Source organism: Paroedura picta, chromosome 6, assembly GCF_049243985.1.
Source record: "Paroedura picta isolate Pp20150507F chromosome 6, Ppicta_v3.0, whole genome shotgun sequence".
NCBI classification, from domain to species: Eukaryota; Metazoa; Chordata; class Lepidosauria; order Squamata; family Gekkonidae; genus Paroedura; species Paroedura picta.
In genome coordinates, this window is record NC_135374.1 from 91953531 (window position 1) to 91977066 (window position 23536).

General features: G+C 41.7%; 1 protein-coding gene across 3 annotated transcripts in view; it reads left to right on the top strand.

Moving 5' to 3' along the window:
* RASA3 (RAS p21 protein activator 3) overlaps positions 1–23536 on the top strand; it is a 176699-nt gene that overhangs the window by 125365 nt on the left and 27798 nt on the right. For all 3 annotated transcript variants that reach the window (XM_077343669.1, XM_077343666.1, XM_077343667.1), the window contains exons 6-15: positions 1052–1132; positions 1871–1943; positions 7269–7348; positions 10354–10458; positions 10675–10831; positions 13107–13255; positions 15548–15662; positions 16993–17067; positions 19831–19954; positions 22281–22387. In XM_077343669.1, coding sequence (XP_077199784.1) covers positions 1052–1132; positions 1871–1943; positions 7269–7348; positions 10354–10458; positions 10675–10831; positions 13107–13255; positions 15548–15662; positions 16993–17067; positions 19831–19954; positions 22281–22387 — 1066 coding nt within the window. The remainder of the gene's footprint in view (positions 1–1051; positions 1133–1870; positions 1944–7268; positions 7349–10353; positions 10459–10674; positions 10832–13106; positions 13256–15547; positions 15663–16992; positions 17068–19830; positions 19955–22280; positions 22388–23536) is intronic.

Genomic DNA, 23536 nt, shown 5'->3' on the forward strand with positions numbered 1-23536 from the left:
TGTGATATGTACTTTTTCCTCCACTATGTGTATGTGTGTGTTTTGTCATTAAACACGTACAAAAGCAGAAATTGCTCATCATTTTATGGAGGACAGGGTGGAACTGTATGTTACATGTAGTTCTGTGATTAATCTTTGGGAACTGTAATCTGTTACTTTGCATGCTGAAGCTGCAATCTGAAAAGATGCTGGTATCAACGTTTCCCCCCCTTTCTCCCTTACGATCATGATATTATATATGTAGCTGTCTTATACTGAGTCAGACACAAAGCTCATTTATACTTAGGCCACTGATCTGTCAATGCATCTACTCCGGATGGTAATGTCTCTAGCTTCTCAGGTGAAAGTGTTTTGTATCAGTTCCTACACGGTTGTTTTGAGTGGAGATGTCAGGGCCTGAACATGTATACAAAGCATCTTCAGGCAAGGGCACAGAGAAAAGGGTTTGGGAAGCAGGCTGGGCACTAAAATGGAGATTGGTCCTTCAGGTTTGTTTGAAATGGCCCCAAGCCATTCAGGTATAGAATCATAGAGTTAGATGGGACCTTCTAGGTCATCTAGTCCAACCTCCTGGACCATGCAAGGCACCCACAACCCTGTCGCTGACAGTGTAACCTGCCACCCCCTTGAATCTTCACAGAATCATCCTCTCTGTCAGATGGTTATCCAGCCTCTGTTAAAAAATTTCCAAAGATGGAGAACCTACTACCTTCCAAGGAAGCCTGTATGAACCATCTCTTTGAATTGTGCCTGGAAACAGACAGGCATTGCAGAACCTTCAGCACAGGGGTATGCAGTCCCTGACTACTGCATTTTGGACCAACTCAGGTTTCCAGTTTTCAAGGCAATCTCACTCAAAAAGCATTATAGTAATCTAAACTGGACGTGAAGTTGAGCATGGATAGAGTCACCCATGTAGTGATAACACCTCTCTCCGATAGATGATCTCTTCCAGTGATTTCATATAGATGTTAAACTTCTCCATCCTGTGTCTCTACGTATTATGCCTTATATTGTTGCTTTATGTAATAATGTTTTCCCCTTTATTCAGAGTTCTAGAATGCCAAGGCCTGCCAATAGTGAATGGACAGTGTGATCCTTATGCAACAGTTACATTAACAGGACCATGCAGGTTAGCATTTTCAATTTTAAAAGAAAGAATTCATCTATCTGTCATCCCCTCAGCTATCAGAAAATTTTATGCAAAAAAGAGAGAAGGAATTAAGTCAGGCAAGAATCTTTTAAGGTATTTTAAAACATTTTCTCAAATCCCTGTTGACATTTCCTGAAGGAAGGGGTTTATTCTGATAAGTATATTCCCATGTGTGTGTTTTTTTAAAAACAAAACAAAACAGAGGTAGTGACATAACTCATCTAATAAACTGTCTTTAAGGTATATTAAAGTTTCTTTTGGGGAGTGGCTTAATAATAATTTTTAGTTATTATGTTTGTGGTTTTTCTTTTTGCATAAAAAAGTTGATGCATCATTAGAAATGATGCTCCAAGCCTATTTGATGGCTTATTTGTGCACTGGGATAAGGGATTACCCCTGGGCACATGCACAGCCTTCCTTGCGCTCCTCGTGATGCATAGAGAATAATGTTCACACCAAGATTCTTCAGTGACTTGAATGCAGGATTTTCCTTAGGCAGGCTGTTGCAACTTTTTTGGTAATCCCTGTTCAAGCAATTTACAGTCTGGCAAGGGAAGCACACAGACAGCCTTCCCCCAAATTCATCTTGCACGAGATTGAAAGAAGGCTTAGAGTTACAGGCTTAGCGGTGGGAGAATGGGCCTCACAGTTACGAAATAGTTTGCCACGCTTTGGGTAACTTTTTTTTTTTTTTGCTCTGTGCTTTCTTTCCCACAGATCAGACGTCAAAAAGACTAAAGTTAAAAAGAAGACCAACAATCCACAGTTTGATGAAGTGTTTTACTTTGAGGTTGGTACTGCAGAAGAGCAGAAGAGCGGGTACTAAAATGCAATGCAGGGTAATCAACTAGGGCTAATAGTGCCATACACTGCTGGCTGTTTCCTTTAAAAACAAAAAAGCTTTTTAGTGAAAGGGTGTTTTCAAAGGTCAGTATACACCCCTCTCCCAAATAGTGGGCCCAGTTCATAATCCAGTAAGACGGAAGTTGATCGTATTTCCATGTGACTGGAGTGAAGGTCATCTAGTAGCTTCCCCTCCCCGGTTGGTCCTTCTGAGCCAGTCAGTCAAGCTTTGATTTAATACTGATGAGTGAGCACTTCCCAGAATGGGATTTTAGAGCCGCTCCACCCTGTCTTTCTTGGTCAATGGTGGGAGGATTGTCTCACAGGAAATGTAAAAAAGCTTTAAAGCAGTAGCGGCAAGCCATTCAAAAATGGAAGGTTTTGGTTACTCGCCAACACACTGTAACACAAAAGATCCCTTCATGTCAATAGAAACCTCTTCCATTACATAGAAAATCTCCAGTACTTTGTGTAAGAGAGTTTTTTTTTCTTAAAGAAAAGCCTAACATCATTTGGAATTATGCCACTCCCACCCAATTCTTTTGTTTTGGCTGCATTCAGTCATGATACATGCACTTTTTACACAGGATTAACATCTAAACTTTAAAGCAGTTCACAAGACTTGTTCCTTCCTCTTTTTTTGCTTCCATATATGGAAAGGGCTTGTATAGGGTGGGTTCTGTTTTTGTTTACTTTTCCTTTAGAGAAAGCTTCGTCATGATGTCTGAGTAAATCTTCCCAAAATGGCTAGCATACAATAGCCAACTGAAATTACTAATGCTGGGAACAGGATGTGAGGCCAAAAGGGTAGAAAGAAAGCCTACTTTTTCAAAATTGCTTTGGGAATGGGGGTGGGAGGTTATACATGTCACAAATGCATTCCAGCTGAGACAGAACTTGTATAAGTATGTAAGCACTTAGTACGTAGTACACTTCATACGCTCAAAACTGCAGCATACGTATTGGTAATCCTTGTCAGCTGAACTAGGGTCGTCCTAATAAAATAGATTGATGGATTGGTAATCCTTAGAACAATCAGGTCATTCTCGTTTTGCAAAGGATGCAGTTGAGAGAAGGCTTGTCTACATAATCTCCATGGCTGAGGTGAGACTAGCTGTGGATTTCCTGTTTTAGTGAGCTCTACAGCTTTGCGAATAAAATACAGGGAAGGACTTGCCTCAGCACCTTGCTGCTTTACTTGCAGTACAAGTTTTTCCCAAATATCTACTGATTCCTATTCCCCCCCCCAACACACACACACACACACACTTTAAAAAGGACAATAATTTGTTGCTATTTTCTTCTGATAAAAGGCTTGTGAAAGCTGACCTTTCTGCCTTACTAAGCTACAGTAAAAGGAAATGAAACCAGCCTTAAGATCCTGAGTGGCAAATCAGAACCTTATTTCAATATGACATTCTGAAGAATTTACAGTTGTTGTAGCCTTGCAAGTCCTGAATTCAAACGTGATGGTTAGATTTGGTCTAGCTAGTCCTCTAGGAATAGGCATGACCCAGCAAACAAACCTAAAATGTCACAAAAATCACCTGGGTCGTGGTTTGTGAGCCAAGGCTTGTGCAATCTTGCCTGCTCAAGCCTCCCACAACCTACTGCATGATTTCCTGAGGTTCAGTAGTTTGTTGTGGGGTATGTAATGGTGTCTGCAGCATTCATGCTGGCGCTGATCAATTGATCATCAAAGCAGGGGGGAGATATACTTCTGCAGCCCTGGAGGCACCAATAGTGGCCCTCCAAAGCTCGACGGGCAACAGTGGTCACCAATAGGAGCACTTCCATTCTGCTTTATGGGAGCATAATGGTATATAGATATGCAGCTGTGTTTTTTCCATTGCAGTGTGCAATTTGAGGGAGAGAGGATAGGAGCTGGGAGGATTACTAGATGTCATACAGTGGAACAGAGAGAGAAGGCAGAGAGGGAAGGGAGCTGCTGGTTTATTGTGCAAAAAAAGATCATTTCTCAGTGTGAACAGTGGGGTTGGTTGTTTGGTGCTTCAGGGCTCCAAGGCACCTGCCCTTCTGCTCATGTTGAGCAGCTTAGCTTCACTGGTTCTTTGGCTGAGGAACTCCCCTATCTGAGAGAGAGAAAGCAGAGAGAGAAGGAAGCTGCTGCATTATTGATCAAGGAAAGGAGGTTGTGGGGATGCCCTGCTCTGTCTAGGCTCCAGGGGAATGGAAGGATGGGTTTGGTGACTGGCCTGGGGGGGGCAGACTTCTGGCACCCATAACAAGCAACCTTGGTGCCCACTCTCATTCACATGGCACACATGGGTGCACATGAGGAGGAAAGTGTGTGAATTCTCAGCCAGGCCCCTCTGCAAGATGTGACCAGAAAGACAGGGTGGCTCAAGGCCCTATCTAACACCCCAACCTCAGCAAAGGAGGCCATATCCCAGGTGCCCTTCCTGATCATGCTCTCAAGCCCCAGAGCATCCTTCAGCAGGTGAAACATGTGAGCCAAGCAGATGTCTTGGCCTTTGAGGCTACACAGTGAGTTTGGCATTTCTAGCTTGCAGGGGGGACTGTTCACAATCCTCAGGAACTGAACACATTCGGGAAGAAGAAATTTTTGTGATGGTTCGTGATTCATACAGACCCATGAACCTACATGAAACTCTGTTTTTCTGGTTCATGCCTATCCCTAGTCCTGATCTCTGTCTGAGGAGAGACAAGAAGACAAGGAAGGCCTGTAGGAACCACCTTTACTCAGGTTGCACCTGAGCAGATCACATTACAGACTGCAACCTGTATAAAGAAACTCTAGGTCAGTTCTGGATCTTCAGCCTGTATAAACGAACAGTGACTGTAGTGCAGATGAAAGACTGATATTTCCAGCTTAGATGGCAGGTCAGGTCTGATGAATTCCTAAATCTAAATGTTGTGCCCCATTTAAATGATAAAACTTCAGATCTCGGTTAGTCTGAACTTGCTGAAGGACCATCTGTCTTGGCCAAGTTGATTGACATGATCAATATGTCTCTTCTGCACTGGTAAGATTATACCATAATTTGCAAGGCCACAGCCAATTTTATTAAAACAAACGTACTGGTATTCAGCCCCTCTCTAGTGTTGTGAATGCATTCAACATCAGATTAATTGTTTAATCTCCAGAGAGGAGACTGTACAAAACAGACTAACACAGAGAGAACTACTGACACATACCAAGTTCCCGTGCTCTTTGGCTCTAAGGTACATTTAGTTAAATGCATAATTAAGGACTGTGGCTTCCAGTGCTTCTAGTTCCCATTAGTTTTCATGAATTGCAAGCATTACCTTTTAAATGTTTCTCTGTTCTGGCTTTTTATCTGGAACCGTCTTTTCTGTTGCAACCTATATTTTAAAAAGCAGTTAGATCGGCATGCTTACATAGAACCGATAATGAAATCACGTTTTTGTGGGAAAGGGGAAAAAAAACAACACTTTGGCCCACCAAAACGTTTTGCATTTGCAACAGAGAGGGACATCTGAAGAGCTTCATCTCTGCACACATTCCGTTGCAAGCATTGTGGTTACTGCTGGGTGGGGTACTCTGGTAATAGTTTTTGTGTTGTAGGCTGGTGAGAATCGAAAACCTCAAAGTGATATTCTTGCCTTTGTGTTATGAAAAACAGAATAGATAACCTCATTTTAAAATAGTTTCCTTCTGTGCTGCAGTGCTGGGCTTGCAATGCACCATGAAGTGTGTTTTGCTCGCGCATTCTATAGACAGGGAGGGGTAGGGACATCTATGCATCTATTTATATAGTCAACAGCAGCTTTGGAAAGATTTTTCGAATGTACTTACTGTGGTCACCAACTGACAAATCTATCTAATTAAAGTGAAACACACAGAGATTTGAGGACTTAAAATACTAAGGTTCTCCCCCTCCCAATTTATTCCAAAATAAGTTAACTTGGTGAGGAGGGACAAAGATAACAATGGCTGTGTTCTTTGGAACCTTCAGGGTGACTGAAAGTTAAAAACCTGGCTTTCGGTGGTTTTAAAACAAATCCTACATAGTTACTTGCTCAGCTGCTGAGGTGTTTTAGAATGATCACCAACATGTCGTCTGCTAAGAATGTTTTTAAAACCTGTTAAGTAAAAAGGAAAGTTTAATTGTGAATCTACACATCCACTGTTCTGCATTGTCTTTTGAATAATTCAAAGGCACGCTCCTCCTTTCCCAGAACTTTTCCCACTAAGAAATCATACCTGTAAAAAAGGGAGAAAATGATATTGCAAAATTATGTGTAATATATATGACAAGACATTGCCCTCAGGCTAGGAAGTGCAGTTGTAACATCACCTTTCTACTTAAAACTCAAACTGTAAGTTGAAGTCTGATTAAGTGAAATCCCCATTTCCTCTGTTCTTATCTAGAATGAAGGGTAGAATGCAAAGATTAAAATGATCTTTCCAGTACAAAAGATGCAGCTATTTGCCATAGATAAAAAATATAGCCATGCAAGTGTGATTCCTATTATCCACATTGCCTGGATATATAGTGATTGGGCACTATCCTTCACTGTTCAAAGAGAGCAATCTTGACCAGGGCCCATTCCGCACACACTGGATAATGCACTTACAGTGTACTTTTGCAGCTGGATTTTCCTGTGCAGAACAGGAAAATCTGCTTCGAAAGTACATTCAAAGCACATTATCTAGCGTGTACAAAATGGGCCCACTTCTGCTTTGGACTGGTCAATGGGGTTTGCTCCTGGGATAATGTTCTTGGGATTGCAATTCTGGGACCAAACTAGATGTTACAGTGGCCATGTATTTTGCCTGTGGCCACTGTAATATCTAATATGGTCACAGGTTATTTAATTATGCTGTGAGCGCAAAATATATGTGATACCAGAACTCTGAGGCTACTAAGATGGATTATACATGTAACATTAAAATTTAAGAAATAACCATGCAATTAAAAACAATCACAATAGTTTTCATTACCATTTTAACTTTATAGCTTCATTGCTTTTCAATATATAAATAAAACAGGCTGTTTGGATTTTTAATTTCTTGTTATTTCTACAAATTATATATGATCAATTTCTCTTTCACTCAAGACAGAACTTGATGTCCATATAATTTAGAAAGTGAACAGCAGGGTTAGGCAAACACAGTAGTGATGATAATGGCCTTGCTTCATCTGAATGAATTTCAAAAACTGTCTTTGCTTATTCATCTACAATTGACTATTTTTTTTTCAGTTGTGCATGTATTGGCCAATAAGATTGTACAGATCATTTTACCAATTCTCATTTGGAATAGATTACCAGACCCTGCAGTTATAACAAGAAATCCCACTTTGAAATTGAAGATGCTGATGAAGTGGACAAGATGGAGATCAGGTACATTTCCAACATTGTACTTATACATGCATGCACATATACAGTCTGTCAAAAGTCCATGCGAAGTAGTGTATTTGTGTATTTGTGAGAAGTCAGCACAAGTGCCAGAAAGTCCTTGCACTTTCTTGAACTGCAAATAATGCAATGCAAAATTTTATTATTTTTAAGTCATCTGGATTATATATTTTCAAAACAGAGCAGGAAAGCTCCTTGTTAATACAAGCTGTGACTGTCAAATAAAGGTAGAAGAAGAAGTGTTGTTTTTTGTACCCTGCTTTTCACTGTCCAAAAAAGTCTCAAAGTGGCTTACAATCTTCTTCCCTTTCTTTCTCCATAACAGACACCCTGTGAGGTAGGTGAGGCTGAGAGAGCTCTGTCTGCTTGGTCAGAACAGCACTATCAGGACTGTGATGACTTTTAGTCACCCAGCTGGCTGTATTTGGAGGATTGGGGAATCAAATTTGGCTTGCCAGATTAGAAGTCACCACTGTTAACCACTACAGCACACTGGTCAGGATAGAGGCCTGATTCTGCCTACTACATCCTGTCCCACAAGTATGCTAGAAGTCCAGGACTTCCATGCTTTGAGAACAGAGCAAGATTTATTTATTATTTATCATACTTCTATACCGCCCTCCCCGGAGGCTCAGGATGAAATGCAGCCATGCCTTGTAATTCTACTTGTTTATTCTACATATTTATCCATCTCTCTCTCTCTAAAACTATGGTTAAACCATGTTCCAGTTGCCCCCAATGTGTGGGGGAGGTATCACCCACCAAATCAGGGACCTGCATGTATTATGCATGACAGGAAACATAGCAAAAAGTATGCCCCAAAAGACATCTTACTCTTTATTTCTGCACATGGCACCATTCTTGCTGTGGAAAACCCACCGTTTTATTTTTGATCTGCATGGCATTCCCCCCTCATAGCGGCGACTGCATCTTTTGAGCTCAATATTTAAAACTAGCTTTACAACAACTTTTCTTTTATGACAGTACTGAGGATGCTCTTTTTCTCATGCATAAATATTAGCGTGTTTTGGTCTCCTCCCCTGTGTCCCTGTGACAGCCCCTTTTCTGCTCGTGGTCCCTCATCCACCAATGGGAGCTTGAGTTGCCTACTGCTGATTCTCTGCCAAAGGAGGCAGGTTGCCTTCACAGTTGGGAAGTGGAGCCTCTGGTCATGTGGAATCACATGGATTAGAAAATTGCAGCTTCTCTGTACAACTGTAGCAAACAAGTAATTATGTGCAGCAGCAAGTCTTCCTCTGAGCAGTAACCATGGTGTGTGGGGGCTATTGTTTGACAGTTTATCAGGCTGGCTAAGCAGAGGGGTCTTCTCTGTGCCACTTTGTGTGGGCTCAGCGGCCTTCCAATGAGTGTCTAGCACAACAGAGGAAGTCCCCCCCCCTTGAAGAGTTACCAGTGTAGCTATTTCAAATGCATCATCACTACAAAAATAATGCAATATCAGAGCACATGCATAAACAGGAACATTTTCAAAAAGGATCATTTAAAAGGATCAGTAAATTAACTGCAGACAAAACCAGCATGTGCATAATAGTTCCTGGTCTCCCTGGTTCAAGCCACTCTGTGCTTGATGGTAGGGACTTGCGTTAAGAGCCTTAGCCTGCCACTTTTGTATAATACCATTGGTCAGTGGGAGGTGGCCATGTTGACACCCCCCCCCCCCAGTGACCAATGATGGGCCTGGAGTGGGTAGGAACAGGAGGGGTGAGCATGTACACAGCTATACTTCCCAATACCATTCTGCATGATCGTGCCACTTCTGGGGTTTCCCAAAGCCTGAAGAATGTTTCAGGGGTTTCCCAATGGTAGAAAAGTTGAGAAAGGCTGTTCTATCCTAAAATTTATTGGCAGTTGAATGCCACTTATGATCATCATTATCTGAATATTTTTGTGACTGTTAACTAGATGGTTAACACTGTGGTTTCCACTATGCTAGGGAAAAACCCCAGATAACCAAATGAACAGGTTAAAAAAAGAAAAAAGCATGCAGGAACCATCATCATTATGCAAGTAGAAATTGAGTATTTGTCTCTCAACTTCATGAGTGTTGTGTCGAAATTTGTTTAGAAATGTTAGTTAAATGACAGTATCTGAAAATATTCCTCCTTTCTTCCAGAAGAAACAGTATAAAAGCACTGTTAAATCTTGTAAAGAATTGTAAACATTAAACGTCTGTTAAAGTGTCTGTACGATGTCTGTTAAAGTGACTGTGACCTTCTGCCATGTCCTTGAAGTTGGCAGGGACCAACACATCCTCCAATCCTCACTCTTTTGGGCCTCAACAAGCCTCAGCCCTGAGAGGGGAGGGGGTTCAGCTTGCCTGTACTCTTCTAGCTAGATACAGAGAGAGTTGGGTTCAGTCTCTGGACCTTATTAAGCAGACCCTATTGGCTCTGTCCATCCTGTAACTTGTCTCTGTTTCCTATGGGCGTAGCATTGGCATGGAAGCAGAAGAAGGGTATGGCTGCTAGCTGAGTGGATTCAATTCCTTATTCAATTCCTTCAAGTAGAATGACGGGCATGGCTGCCAGTTGAGCATTGCCTGTATTGTGGTCAGCCCTGTTTGCCTGTCCCATTCCCCACCCCACTTGTTGAGTTTGCCTTTTCAGCTGAAATGGTTTAATGCTGAGCCCAGCATCCCTTACCCCCAAGGAGAGCCTTCCTGCAGATTTCAAGTGGGTCATATTGGGCCTGTTCCCAAGCATGTATCCTACCCACCTTGTGGATATTTGTTCTCAAGGTTCTCTCTCAGAGCTGCTCATGGTGGGAAGACTCTGGTGGCCATGGTCAGAGATACCTCGGTTGCCAACTTTAAATTGGGAAATTACTGGAAGTTGTGGAGCAGGAACACAGGACTTTATTTTGAACTTTGCAAGATACCATTTCCTGTCTAAATGGTGTGGGAATGGTCAGGGAGAATGAAGGATTCAAGGGGGGAATGGATGTAGTTTAACTCTTTGGTTTTGTTACAGAATTGACCTCTGGAATGCAAGCAACTTGAAGTTTGGCGACGAGTTTCTTGGGGAACTAAGGTTGCCTTTGAAATTTCTCCGGCAATCCAGCTCTTATGAAGCATGGTACTTGATATGATTGCTATAAAATTGTATACTAATATATCATCACAGATTTATCTATGTAATAACAAAATCCCCCTCTCCCCTAATTTCATTATGGAAATACTTGCCAGGTTATTACATTGCAATAATACCTTTGCCTCTAGAAGGCAGGAAATTTTGTGGCTTTCCCATCTGCTCATGACACACTGCTTGGCTGTTTTTTCTCCCTTTTGCTAGGTACTTCCTCCAGCCCAGAGATAACGGCAACAAATCACTGAAACCAGATGACCTGGGTTCCTTGAGGTTAAATGTGGTTTACACAGAAGATCATGTTTTTCCCTCAGATTATTATAGCCCACTTAGAGACCTCTTGTTAAAATCTGCAGATGTTGAGGTAATTTGTTTGCTATTGGTTATCCTAGATCTCCTCTCCAAATCTTCATTCTTGTTTTGTCACTTTACAATGAATTGGGCTGGTGTGTTACCTCCTTGGGAACACTGGTTCGCTGGTACCCATGGTTAATAAATTACCAGCTAGGGGTGAATCCTCACTGGAGCCTCTTCATTTTCTCTTTTAAGTGCCCTTAAAGGCTTAATGGCTCCGACATTACCAATGATTAAGGCTAACCATGATTTTCTTTTAACGGGGGTCCGAAACTATGGTTTGAATTTGGTTGCAGAAACTCGGTTAAGAGAAGATTCAAATGGGTAGCCGTGTTGGTCTGAAGGAGCACAATAAAATCAGAGTCCAGTAGTACCTTTAATCTTTGTTGTTCTTAAAGGTGCTACTGGACTCTGATTTTATTAGGTTAAGAGAAATTCTGGTTTGCTTTAACATTTCTTAACATTGATGAATTGCTTAACCATGGAGACTGGGTGGAAGGGACTCGGTTTACACCAGGGAGGGAAAATTGCATAGAGGAAGGTGCACATTCATTCAGACCAATTCCATGTTATTGTGGAGAGCCAGCATCACATAAGAACTGTTTTCAAACTGTTCTGGTGGCTTTAAGTATGTATCTTTTAAAAAAAAATTACATTACGAATTACTGGCACCCCTGGGGATTTGAACCCCAAGGTGCTGATGTGGGGGAGACACATGGGAGGCGGAGGAGGGGGGGGTTATTTTTCTCGTCACCAGAGCAGATTGTAATTTGTTTTTTAATGTTTTTATGTATTGGGGTTTTATTCTTGATTGTAACCTGCCACAAGTCAAGTCTGAGAGTGGTGGCTAAGAAATCAATCAAACAAATGAATATATTTCTCCTTTGTTTTCTGGGTTCCATGTAAAATATCTGTGTAAATTGACATTAAATAAATTGATAGCTATCCAGTGGACATTTGGAATAAGAACATACATTTGAGCATGAAGCAAACCTTTTAAAATATTTTATTTAAATTTTGTTTTTCTCCCATGTAATGGACCCAAGATTTTTGTAGTATAACCATGAATATTAATGGAGGGGTACAAGAAACCTGAAATTTGTATGTAATACATTGGGGACGGGACGTTTTATTGAAAGAAATGACTTCTTTTTTGTTCTGATTGATTGACTGATTGATTGGCTTGATTTTTATACTGCCCTCCTGGTGGCCCAGCTGAGGACAGTGTACAACAACATATAATGTCATTAAATTATTATTTAAAGTTTAGATTAAATTGCAAGTTAAAACAATTAAATACTGAATAATGTCATTCAAGTTTGCAATGTCAGCATCAGCAGCCAAATTTCCAGAACCCTTTCTGGTTTCACTCAAGCCAGACTACAATCTGGGTAATTTATAACATTGTAAAGAATGCAGTGGGGAAGGCACTGGCAAACCACCCCATATTAAGTCTGCCATGAAAACGATGGAGGGCGTCACCCCAAGGGTCAGACATGACTCGGTGCTTGCACAGGGGATACCTTTACCTTTACCTTTAAAGAATGCAGCCAAATAACTGGCCAATTAGTTCTACTAATCAGTGTGTGAAATTTAACTCTCTGCTGCATTTTGACCCTCTCAAAGCTTCTAGTTCACAATGCCGACATTATAATAGACACTACAACTGGCAGAATTCCCTTGTCAGGGTAGCATATAGCATCCATTTCCTTTAACAACCTTATCTCTTTGAACCCGGCTTCATGCCAGCCATCTCCTCCATCTTGGATTACATATAGCTCCTCCATGCCTTAAGCATCCTGAAAATTCTTCACAGTCCTTCTAACCAGTCTCTTTCGCTTCAAGAAGAACCTACCTTTCTTCTCTCTGGGCCTCGTGTGACGTTAGCTCCAGCCAAACTGACAATTTTATTTTCCTGTGTAGATGCCGGACTAGCTTAACATTCCATATCCTTCTATCAGTATAGCTGATTAATGATAGGGACTTTTCCCACATAACACAGGACAGAATAGGGATACCACACTGCCCTGTTTGTATACCTCCTAGACTGGTAGAACTATGACAACCGTAGTCAGTTCTTTCCCATTCAAAAGAAACTGCTGGAATTTTTACTGAACAATGTGAATGCTCATTGTTAGTGCCCTCTTGTGATTAAAATGATCAACTAGATGCCTCTCAGGTATTTTTTCAGCCAGGCACTGCAACTAATATTAGCAATCCCACACAAATTAATGAGAAGTATGTTTACTCCTTGGCTGTACAGCTTTGTTTCTTTCCTTATTTAGCCTGTTTCAGCATCTGCTGCCCATGTGCTGGGTGAAGTGTGCAAGGAAAAACAGGAGGCAGCCATTCCTCTGGTGCGGCTCTTCTTGCACTATGGCAAAATTGTGCCTTTCATTAGTGCAATTGCAAATGCAGAAGTAAGAAGAACTCAGTAAGTATAACAGCAAATTCATTTTGAAGTTTGTTGGCCCAGTTAGCAAGCAGGGCTTTAAGAAATGCCACTTCAGAGGAAATAGCCAGCATTCTTTTTCTTAAGGGGTTCCATAGCAGAAGATTTGCCATATAGGGAGTTGGTGGCTAATCATGATTGGCCAGCCCAAGGTCTAGAAGGATAGAAATCTGAGAGAGTCAGTGCAGTACACAAGCAAGACTAGGTCTGCATAACTGCGACAACTACAGCTTCCGGTTGAAGCAGAACACATGGCTCGAAGGGGGAAAATAAAGAACACTGCTGCCCTTTTGAAGGCCTAAAAGCCAAGATTTGCACAAGGTTTCTAACGCAAGTTAGTGTTTGCTCAGTGCGTGCTGCTACTGAAACCGTTATTTTGTTTCACTATTAAAACTGCAGTCTTATTTCATATTTAAAACATTTATACCTCACTTTCCCCCCATGGCTCAGCGTGTCTCCTTTGAAAGTAACTTCCTTGGTGGAATGAAATCAGTGAGACTGAAGTAAAGATTTATGGAATTTCCTCGCAGTTGAATGTGTTTGAGTCTCAAGATAGCCCTTATTTTTATTTTGGCCTACCTCCAATAGCAGTGATTGGTCCTCCTCCCTGGTTCAGGCATTGCTTGTTCACGTGATTTTATTGCTTTTATTGTGTAAATTTAAATGTTGTTTTGAACTGTTCAAGTGTTTTTTTACACGTGCCACCTCGTAGGACCTTGACTTGGGTGGGAAGGTGACATAAAAATGTTTTAAATTAATAAAAAACATTTTAGGAGGCACAGGTTTCCATCATTTTTGAAACATCTATTTCTTATTGCGTAGATGCGATTGGAAGCACTAACAAGAATGAGCATAAAGCAAGACGATTTGAAAAAAGTTTCTCTGTTTTAAATAGAATGTCACTAGAGTTGCCAACTCTGGGCTGAGAAATTCCTGGAGGTTGGGGTATGGAGCCTTGGACGAGTGTGGGTTTGGGGAGAAAAGGGTCCTCACTGGGGTATAGTGCCCTTTGAAGCAACCATTTTCTTCAGGAAATGTAGCCTGGAGATCAGCTGTATTCCAGGAAATATCCAGACATCACTTAGAAGTTGGCAACCCTAAATGACACAGACTTATCCTCAGGGAAGGATTTCTGGAGTGTCCTCTAATTTATGGTTTATCTAAAATTTGGAACCCTGTTGCATGCCTTCCCATAATTTCTACTAGTCTGACATTTTGCATCCTGTTTCCTATTTGCCCATGCATCACTCCTTCCCTTTTTCCTCTAGCAGTTCCTGCCTCCACATTATGAATCTCTTTTAAAATAACAAATGCAGTTTTCCTGGAAACCCTAGTAAGAAGTGTTCTTGTTTCTCTTCCCCTGTAGTCTCCTGAGGCCTCCCCTCCCCCAGCTCCTCATGAGGGCCAGGGCACCATCAGGAACAGCTTGATGTGGCATGGATATTAAAGCCAAAAGGGACATGGGGAGAAATCCACCACCATTGTTCTTGCACAAGCTCTTGTTCCTTTCATAGAGGGACTCATGCAGAGGAAAGTCTGGTACTTTCTACCAGTCCCCCTTGGATAGCAGCCTCCTGAATGAAACCCTACTCTGTGCCACCTGCTTCCAGCACAGCTTTTCCGGGAGGGGCACAAAAAGCTACAGAGGGAGGAGAGAAGGGGGAACGACCTGTTCTGTTCAATTAATGGATCCAACTTTCAGACTTGTAAATGAAATCAGCCTTACTTATTCATTTTTAAATTTAAGATCCAATGGTTGAGCTTTCTTGGAATAGTCTGTTATATGGAAAACTGATTAAAAGTAGAAAACAGAAATCCCCGAAAAAGGAACCAGGGACACCTTATTTCAGCTATTAATAATAATTACAATAAGGTCTTTTGGTTCATCATCAACTCTGCTACTAGTCCGGATTTTAAATTCTCTGTTTTATTGCTCCCCAGTGCAGGGGAATTATTGCAAGCAGATATTCCCTGATGTTGATGCATCTAGCTCATCTTTAACTAGTAGTTCTTTGACCAGATGGTTCTTTGGCCTGAGGTGTCAGGCTGTGGGTATTCTCTTTGTTTTGTGACTGCTGAAGTTAATGATTGCTTGTGGTACAAAAACATACAAAAAAGTGAAAGGTGGCACCTCTAAGTGGCACCTCTTAGGTTTTGGCCAAAGAATATACCATGAGGGTGCTTGTCTGCTCCGTGTACAAATTTTATTTCATCATATTGATAATACTAATGGTTTAGAAGGCTTAAATGATGGGGAAATTGTTTTGCTTCCAGAGATCCAAACACCATTTTCAGAGGAAACTCATTAACTTCCAAATGCATTGATGAAACCATGAAATTAGCAGGGATGCACTACCTTCAGGTTACTCTGAAGCCAATTATTGATGAGGTATGAAGATCTGTAGACACATTTATAAACCTGAAATCCTTTTAAGAGCAAAGAGTGAATTTTTTTTGTTATTTTAAAGCTGTTGGACATGTGGGCTAGTGCACAAAGAAGGGTGGGGGGTGACTTATCCTGCAATTCAATCATGTCACTTGAATGCCAAAGAATTAATACAAAATTAAATGTTTAAAGTTGCACGCAGAGCTATGTCTTGTATTACAAAAATAGGCATTTTCATTTCAGGAAAGCATTTGAAGACATACAAATGTAGGAAAGAAAGAGCCAGCAATTTCAAATGGGTGGTTATTTTTATACGGTTGTGCTTCTTGCTTAAAAATGTAACATTTCATTACCTCTGCAGTTCAGTTAGCCTATCTCTTTTCCCAGTGTCACAAGTAAGCAGGCCATGCATTTCCTTGAATTGGTGCCATGCTTTCCTAACTCTGCGGTTAATGACATTGCTCACCAAGAAGCTACACTTCTTTTGTGTAAAAATAGTTTTGCAACTATATTCTTTTGTCCTTTTATGAAACAAAAGCAGTGATATCAAAAATTTCCTTAAATATTCACTAGGTAGGGGGCTCAAGGCAAAATGTGTAACAGAAGACATGTAAAAAAAAAATCTTCATTGAAAACATGCCCCAGTGTGACTTGTTTTTGCCATCAAGTCACAGCTGTCTTAGGGTGACCCCATAGGTAAAAGGCATTCAGGTTTGCTGTTGCCTTCCTCTGCACAATGACCCTGGTGTCTCTTGGATGTCTCCCCCCCCCCCCAAATATTAATCAGGGCTGACCCTGCTTAGCTTCCATGATCAGATTAGCCTGGGCTATCCCGGTCAGGATAGTGTAATATTGAGTCCATCCAAAACCTGGGAACCTGCCTTGGAAATATGGTTAAATGGTATATCTCTAAGAGATGCTAATCATGTTTAATACTGATCAGAGTACCTATCATAACCTGCAATTGAAACAATGGTTTGTATTGTATTTGCAAACTCTAGTTAAGAGGATGGTGCAGGTGCAGTATGCAACAGCAGTTTAAATGAGAAGAGAAAGGAGGGGGGAATTTGCACAGGCAAAGGAAGGAGGGAGAAGGAGGAAACAGATGTTCCCGAAGCTTGTTCCCGATTTGAAAATCATGCCTTGTAGGGAGCCAGTGTTAGGTCTTTGCTGGAGTTAAGAAAATTCAATGAGATCTTGCCAAAAAGCGAACAAGACTTGTTCAGTTTAACACAAAAAACTGATTCCAGATTCTTTGCATAAGAAATTAAATCCAAGCCATATAGAACAAGTCACACCTGAGGCTTGGAATGATTTTATTTGTTTATTTTAGATCTGCCAAGTCCATAAACCATGTGAAATCGATCCTGTGAAGTTGAAAGATGCTGAGAACTTGGAAACTAACAGGGTAGGTGAGCAGTTTATTTTGCAGCTGAAAGTCAGTCTTCTGGGCACCTATTGCAATTACCACTGTTTGATATTAGTGTAGTTGTTGTTGTGTAGTGGACAGTTAATTTTACAGCAGGAGCAAGCAGCACTGGATACTTTTTCCCCATTGTGCAGTACTGAACTGTCACCCATAACATGCCCTTCAAACCAATGTCTCATGGAGCCTGGGTAGATATTGCAGATTGATGCAGGTTACATGTTGGCCAATTCCTCCACAAAAAGGAATTAACACGTAGATCAGGGGTAGTCAAAATGCGGCCCTCCAGATGTCCATGGACCACAATTCCCAGAAGCCCCTGCCAGCAAATGCTGGCAGGGGCTTCTGGGAATTGTAGTCTATGGACATCTGGAGGGCCGCAGTTTGACTACCCCTGGCGTAGATTGAAGTGCCCCACAACTGTATGTGGGCATGTAGGCTGTGGCTTCCCAGCACATAAAGAATTGGCCAAAAAAAAAAAAGTCTATGTGTTACACATAGCATTGGATGTCTCCTACATGAGAGTTATTTAGGAATTTGGGGGAGGGAGGTAAAGAAGCCCCAACATGGATGAGCTTGATTTCAGCAGTGGTATGCAATAAATATCCAGGGAATATGCACCATGAGCCTGCACCACCATGCACCACCTGGGCTGGGTTGGGTATGTTATAGGAATTGGGGGGGGGCGGGCGGGGGGAGTCAGAAAGGATTAGCCAGCAGTTCAGTATTGCAAAGACAAGACTGACCATTAAGAACTCGCCTTGTTGGAAAAAACGAATCATCCTGCACTTATATAAAACTTCCTTGCTGTTTGGTTTTAGAATGCTGTTGGAATCAGGAGCCTGAGTAAATATTGGAACAGCTGCCAACCCAGTAGCAAATCTTTATCATTTTGTTTTATTGTTAAGCATGGCAGGTCCTGCAGAAGTCTATTTTAAATGATGCAAGGAGGGAAAAAATAATTGAACATCTTTTTTTAATTAACACAACTCTTATCAAAATATTGCCCAGATTTTCAAAAGAATAATTATCACAAGTTTCCATGTAGAAACTTGCTTAAAAGGTAATAATGTTTGTTTGTTTTTTTAAAGAATTCAGTTTTATTATGCCCTTGCTTATGACCAGGGTCCAAATAGTTTTGTTAGCTTCCCCCCAAATCTTGTGCCACCCAGTAAGATTCCTTTAAAAGTTTATATCTTTGAACAGAGGATTCCCACCCCTTCTAAATATATCTGAAATTGATTTTGAATCTCGCTAAACCAGCCTTTCTCAACTTTTTTACCTTTGAGAAACTCATGAAACATTCTTCAGGCTTTGAGAAACCCCAGAGTGGTGCAATTGTGCATAATATGGTTGGGAAGCCTAGCTGTGTACACGCCCACTCACAGCCACTCCCCTTCCCACCCCCTCCAGGGCCACCATTGGCCATTATGAGGGGGAGGTCAACATGACCATATATGGTCATATCACCCAATACATGTTCAACAAATTTTAAAAATATATTAAAAATTAATTTACTCCCACCCATCCAGGAAACTCTTTCAAGGGCATCAAGAAACTCCAAGGCTTCATGAAGCCTTGGTTGAGACAGCCTGCTATGAACGGAAGTGGGCTTTTCAAAAAATATTGTTTTAATTCCACATCAGAAAGTCAGGCAGAACATGATTATCACTTTAATTAAATATCATGAGTATCATCATTCCAGATGATAGCACAGGGGGAAATTTCAATTTCAATAAATGATCAGAAGATTGTTCTGAATTAAGTGAAAACAATCATGGCTTTACAAAATCATGGCCTTACAAAAGGAAATTAAAACAATCATGTTTGAAATGTCTTTTCATAGCAGAGGCACCAACAATGGGGAAGGACACAAGCCCTGGCCCTCAGCCGGTCCACAGTGCATCATACCTTTAACCTCTACCAGCATTGAAAATAATTTCCCTTTTAGGTTTAAAGGGCCATCGCAGCACTGACCAGTGGCTTGCCTTAGCAGTAGAACTGGTGAGGGAGGGAGAGAGAGAAAACTCCTCAGATTGACTGTGAAATTTCTGCAGCCTTTTAAATTCCCTGTAAACTTTAAAATTGCCCATGGCTTCCAAAGGCCAAGTCTACTGCCCATTGGATGTGATGGGAGGCAGGCCTGGGGATGCCAGGTCTACTAACCCTTGATGCTGGTGAATGGTAGAATGTGGCCTCCAGAGGCGAGGTTAACGGTGGAGGCTTTTAACCTTTAAGCACTTTTTAGGCTTCAGCAACAACATGACCCAGCTAGGAGCTTGCTTGTTTGTTTGCTCCTCCTTTGCCACTCCTTCTGCTTGGGGAGGCAGCTGGTTGGTGGTGCATCAGCTCTTTAAAGGACCATTAGTTTCAATGTGTAGTAGACCTGGCTTCCAAATTCCAGAGACCTGGTCTACCTCTCATTATTTAGTGCTCTCTCCAGGTGGCCCATGGCCCATTGTTGCTTTGCCATGGAGTAGCAATTAAAAATAGTAATGTACAGCATTCATGAGTCTTAGGAACTTTATTCATTATACTTTTAATATCTTTAGTGATAACTCTGATGTATGGGGCTTCAAAACACCTTTGCCAAAAACAAGTGAAAAGCCACTAAGAACTGATCTAGAAACCTGGTCCAAATACGTTTGATTAATGTCTAGTGCCATAATATACTAGTCTTTACTTTAAGTGCATGACACTACCTCAGCATAATTGTTTTAATTGTATGTTTTTTGTTCCCCTTAGGAAAATCTTAGGCAATATGTAGACCGGATTTTCACTGTCATTACAAAATCTGGGGTCAGTTGCCCTACCGTGATGTGTGATATCTTTTTTTCACTGAGGGAATCAGCTGCAAAACGTTTCCAAGGTGTGTTACTATGTGAAACCGAAATTTAGAAACTGTATAATGCCTTGTGATTATAGAAGCCAAAATACTTAATTGTGTGTGTGCTATCTATGTTCTGTTTCTGACTTGCCTTGCATTATGCAGAAACCATTTTGAAGGGTTTGCCAAGGTCTGACATTCTTGAAGTGTGTTTTGTTTTGAAAATTCAACATTCATAAAAATTGGAGAAAATAACAACAAGACCCAAATGGGCATCTATGTTGAATCAACAAGGCCATTACAAAATCACATGAAAAATGGCTGAAGAGTGATGCCAGTATTCTGCATACCAATTCACACAGTAGCCAACCAGTTGCCCTGGAGGATGAAACAAACAGGATAGAGGCTGAGCCCTCCCCTGCTGTTGCCTCTAGTTTTTCTGCCTCTGTAGATAGAGGCTCCATTCAGTAACCGTGGTTAGTGACCACTGATGGACCTCTCCTCTACAATGCTCTACCAGGGGTAGTCAAACCGCGGCCCTCCAGATGTCCACGGACATCTGGAGGGCCGCAGTTTGACTACCCCTGCTCTAAGCTTATGGCCATCATTACCTCCACTGGCAGTGAATTCCAGAGTTTTCATTACTTGCTAAGTAAGACCATTTATGCACTGGGAACTTCACTGCCCCAGCTGCTGTGCAGGAGCACAAATCGGGGGCGAATGAAGTGCCCCTGGCCAAATGCTCCCCCATGTGGGTGCAGGAGGAGGTGGGGCAACCTGCCACAACTAAAACTCCAGCCTGCAGCTCGGCATGAAACCTCCAGTGCATGAACGGTCTAAAGAAGTATTTCATTTTGCTTGTCTCTAACCTATTTCCTAACAATTCTATCAGGTGCCCTTTGTTCTCCACCCCATGCATGACTTTATATCATGTCTTCCCTCATCTTTTTTTCCTAGACTGAAACAGCTCAGTTTCTCCAGCCTTTCTTTGGTTGCCCTCCTTTGTACAGTGACCAGGACTGTATTCAAAATGATGTTGCAACATAGCCTTGTACCAAAGCATTCCAGCATGGGCTATTATATTTTCAAGCCTTTACCTTTCATGGAGGTTGCCTTTTTCATTGCTGCTGTACACAGCGAGCATTTTCAACAAGCTTTCCACTACAGCCCCAAGATCTCTTTCAGTCTAGGTGTCAGTCGATTCAGACCCTATCAATAAATATAAATTTAAATTTAGGCTTATTTGTTCCAGTATGCGAAAGCACTTTCTACTTATACATATTAAACTTAATTTGCCACACTGCTGCCTACTCATGGGATTTGGAGATAGATACAGAAACAGAAGCCTTTATTGGCATAATGAGCAATACAAGTAAGGAAATACAAAGTAATAAAATGAAAAATCAAACAAGGTTACTCAGTTTTGTTAAAAACAGAAGGGACCAGTGGAAGGAGGGTGAAGATTTGTGACCTCCTATGCAAGTAGATTGCTGGATCCAACCTCATGTCCTACATTCAGCCTCCTTATAGCTTGTTGTTATCCTTGTGTTCTCTTTATTCCCCTGTGTCTGTTTGTGTTTTTTCCTCCTCAGTGGAGCATTGTATTTTTCATTTGTAGAGTAGGAAACACTGACTCATGTCTAGGAATTCCACAGAAATGCAAAGGAAGTATGGGAAGCATGATGTTGAGGAGCTGGGGAAGGTGAAAAGAGGATTTTATTCAGGCTTTATTAGGTTCCAGACCATGATTTGGAATGAATGAGACAATTAAAAGAAAGTCTGTTGCCAAGTAACTGTAGATGACCTCTTCTTGCCACTGAACAAATACATTTTCCTGAAGCAGCAGGGCAAATTTAAGAAGAGGAAGAATAAGAGTTAGTTCTTATATGCCGCTTTTCACTACTCGAAGGAGTCTCAAAGCGGCTTACAGTCTCCTTCCCTTTCCTCTCCCCACAACAGACACCCTGTGAGGTAGGTGAGGCTGAGAGAGCCCTGATATTCCTGCTCGGTCAGAACAGTTTTATCAGTGCTGTGGCAAGCCCAAGGTCACCCAGCTGGCTGCATGTGGGGGAGCGCAGAATCGAATCCGCCTTGCCAGATTAGAAGTCCGCACTCCTAACCACAACACCAAACTGGCTCTCTCCATTTTCCTCAATGATTAGGCATCCACAGATGTAGCAGAACTAGTAGCTGGTGTAAGCACAGACTAAGTGTGAGCTCTTCAAAGTAGGTTTTGTTTTATTTTGTGACAGGGGTGTATTTTTGCTATGCATGGCAAACCTTGGAGTCTCTGCTTTTCATAGTTTTGATTTTTTCCCTTAATAATAGTAATGTGATTGGTGTTTTGTGTTCTCTTTTTGAATTGCAGGTGACCCAGATGTTAGGTACACAGCAGTAAGCAGTTTTATTTTCCTGAGATTCTTTGCTCCAGCAATTCTTTCTCCAAACCTGTTCCACCTCACACCACATCATCCAGTAAGTTTCATTTGCCCAGTGTAAAAGTATTCATATTTATTTATTTATTTTATAGTTTGATTTCTATACTGCTCCTCTTGGTCTCACCATCTCAGGTTGGCTTGCAACAATTGCCAGCAGTGGTTACAGATTAAAAACAATAAATAGTATGAAATTTAAAATTAATAAAAGATACCAATTGTCAACACCAATTATAGTTAGTTCTAGTGTCTTGCTGTTACTAAATGAGGAAGTCGGTGTGGGAAGGGAGGACCGGACTGATGTTTTGATGAACTTCCTGTTGACCTCAACCATAAACCTGGTGGAAGAGCTCCATTTTGCAGGCTTGGTAAGCTCCATCAGGGCCCTCATCTTACCAGGGAGCTCATTCCACCAGGTGGGAGCCAGGGGTGAGAAAGCCCTGACTCTGGTTATGGCCAGACATACTACCTTGGGGCCATAGATCCTCAGCTAGTGGGCACTGGCTGACCAAAGTGCTTTCCAAGGAATGTATTCAGAGAGGTGGTCCTCAGGTACATGTGGCCCAGATCACATAAGCCTTGAAGGTTAATACTGGATCTGGGATTTGACTGGGAACCAGTGCAGTTGCCACAGAACTGGTCTTAAGCAGGCTCTTCACAGTGGTCATGTACAAACCCGGGCCACTGGGCTCTACACCAGCTGAAGTTTACAGAGCAAGGTCAAGGGAAAGCCTGGATATGATTATGACTAGGTATTCCGGGGCCAGATAGGGCACTAGTAGCTTTGCTTGGCGTAGGTGGAAGAACACCAGCTGTGCTACCTTTGTGACTTGAGCCTCCATCATTAAGGAGGGATCAATGATCACTCCCAGATTCCTGTCTGATTGCACAATGGTGAGCTGTGCTCCGTCCAGACTGGGGAGGTGCTCTTTCTGGTCTGGTCTTTTCTTCCCCAGCTGTCTTTGAAGGGTTCAGTTTCAGGTGGCTTACTTTAAGCCACTCTATTACTGCTTCCAGACATGGGACCAATGAGCTGCATGTGGCCCACAATGTTGTCTCCTCATAGTTTTGGGCCTTGCCACTCTTTCACTCCCTTCATCTACTCTTTTAGCCTCTAGTCCAGTGATACCCATTCAGGAGCCACATGGGGTTTTTCTCAGCGCTGCTCCCTGAAACATGAGGCAGGGTA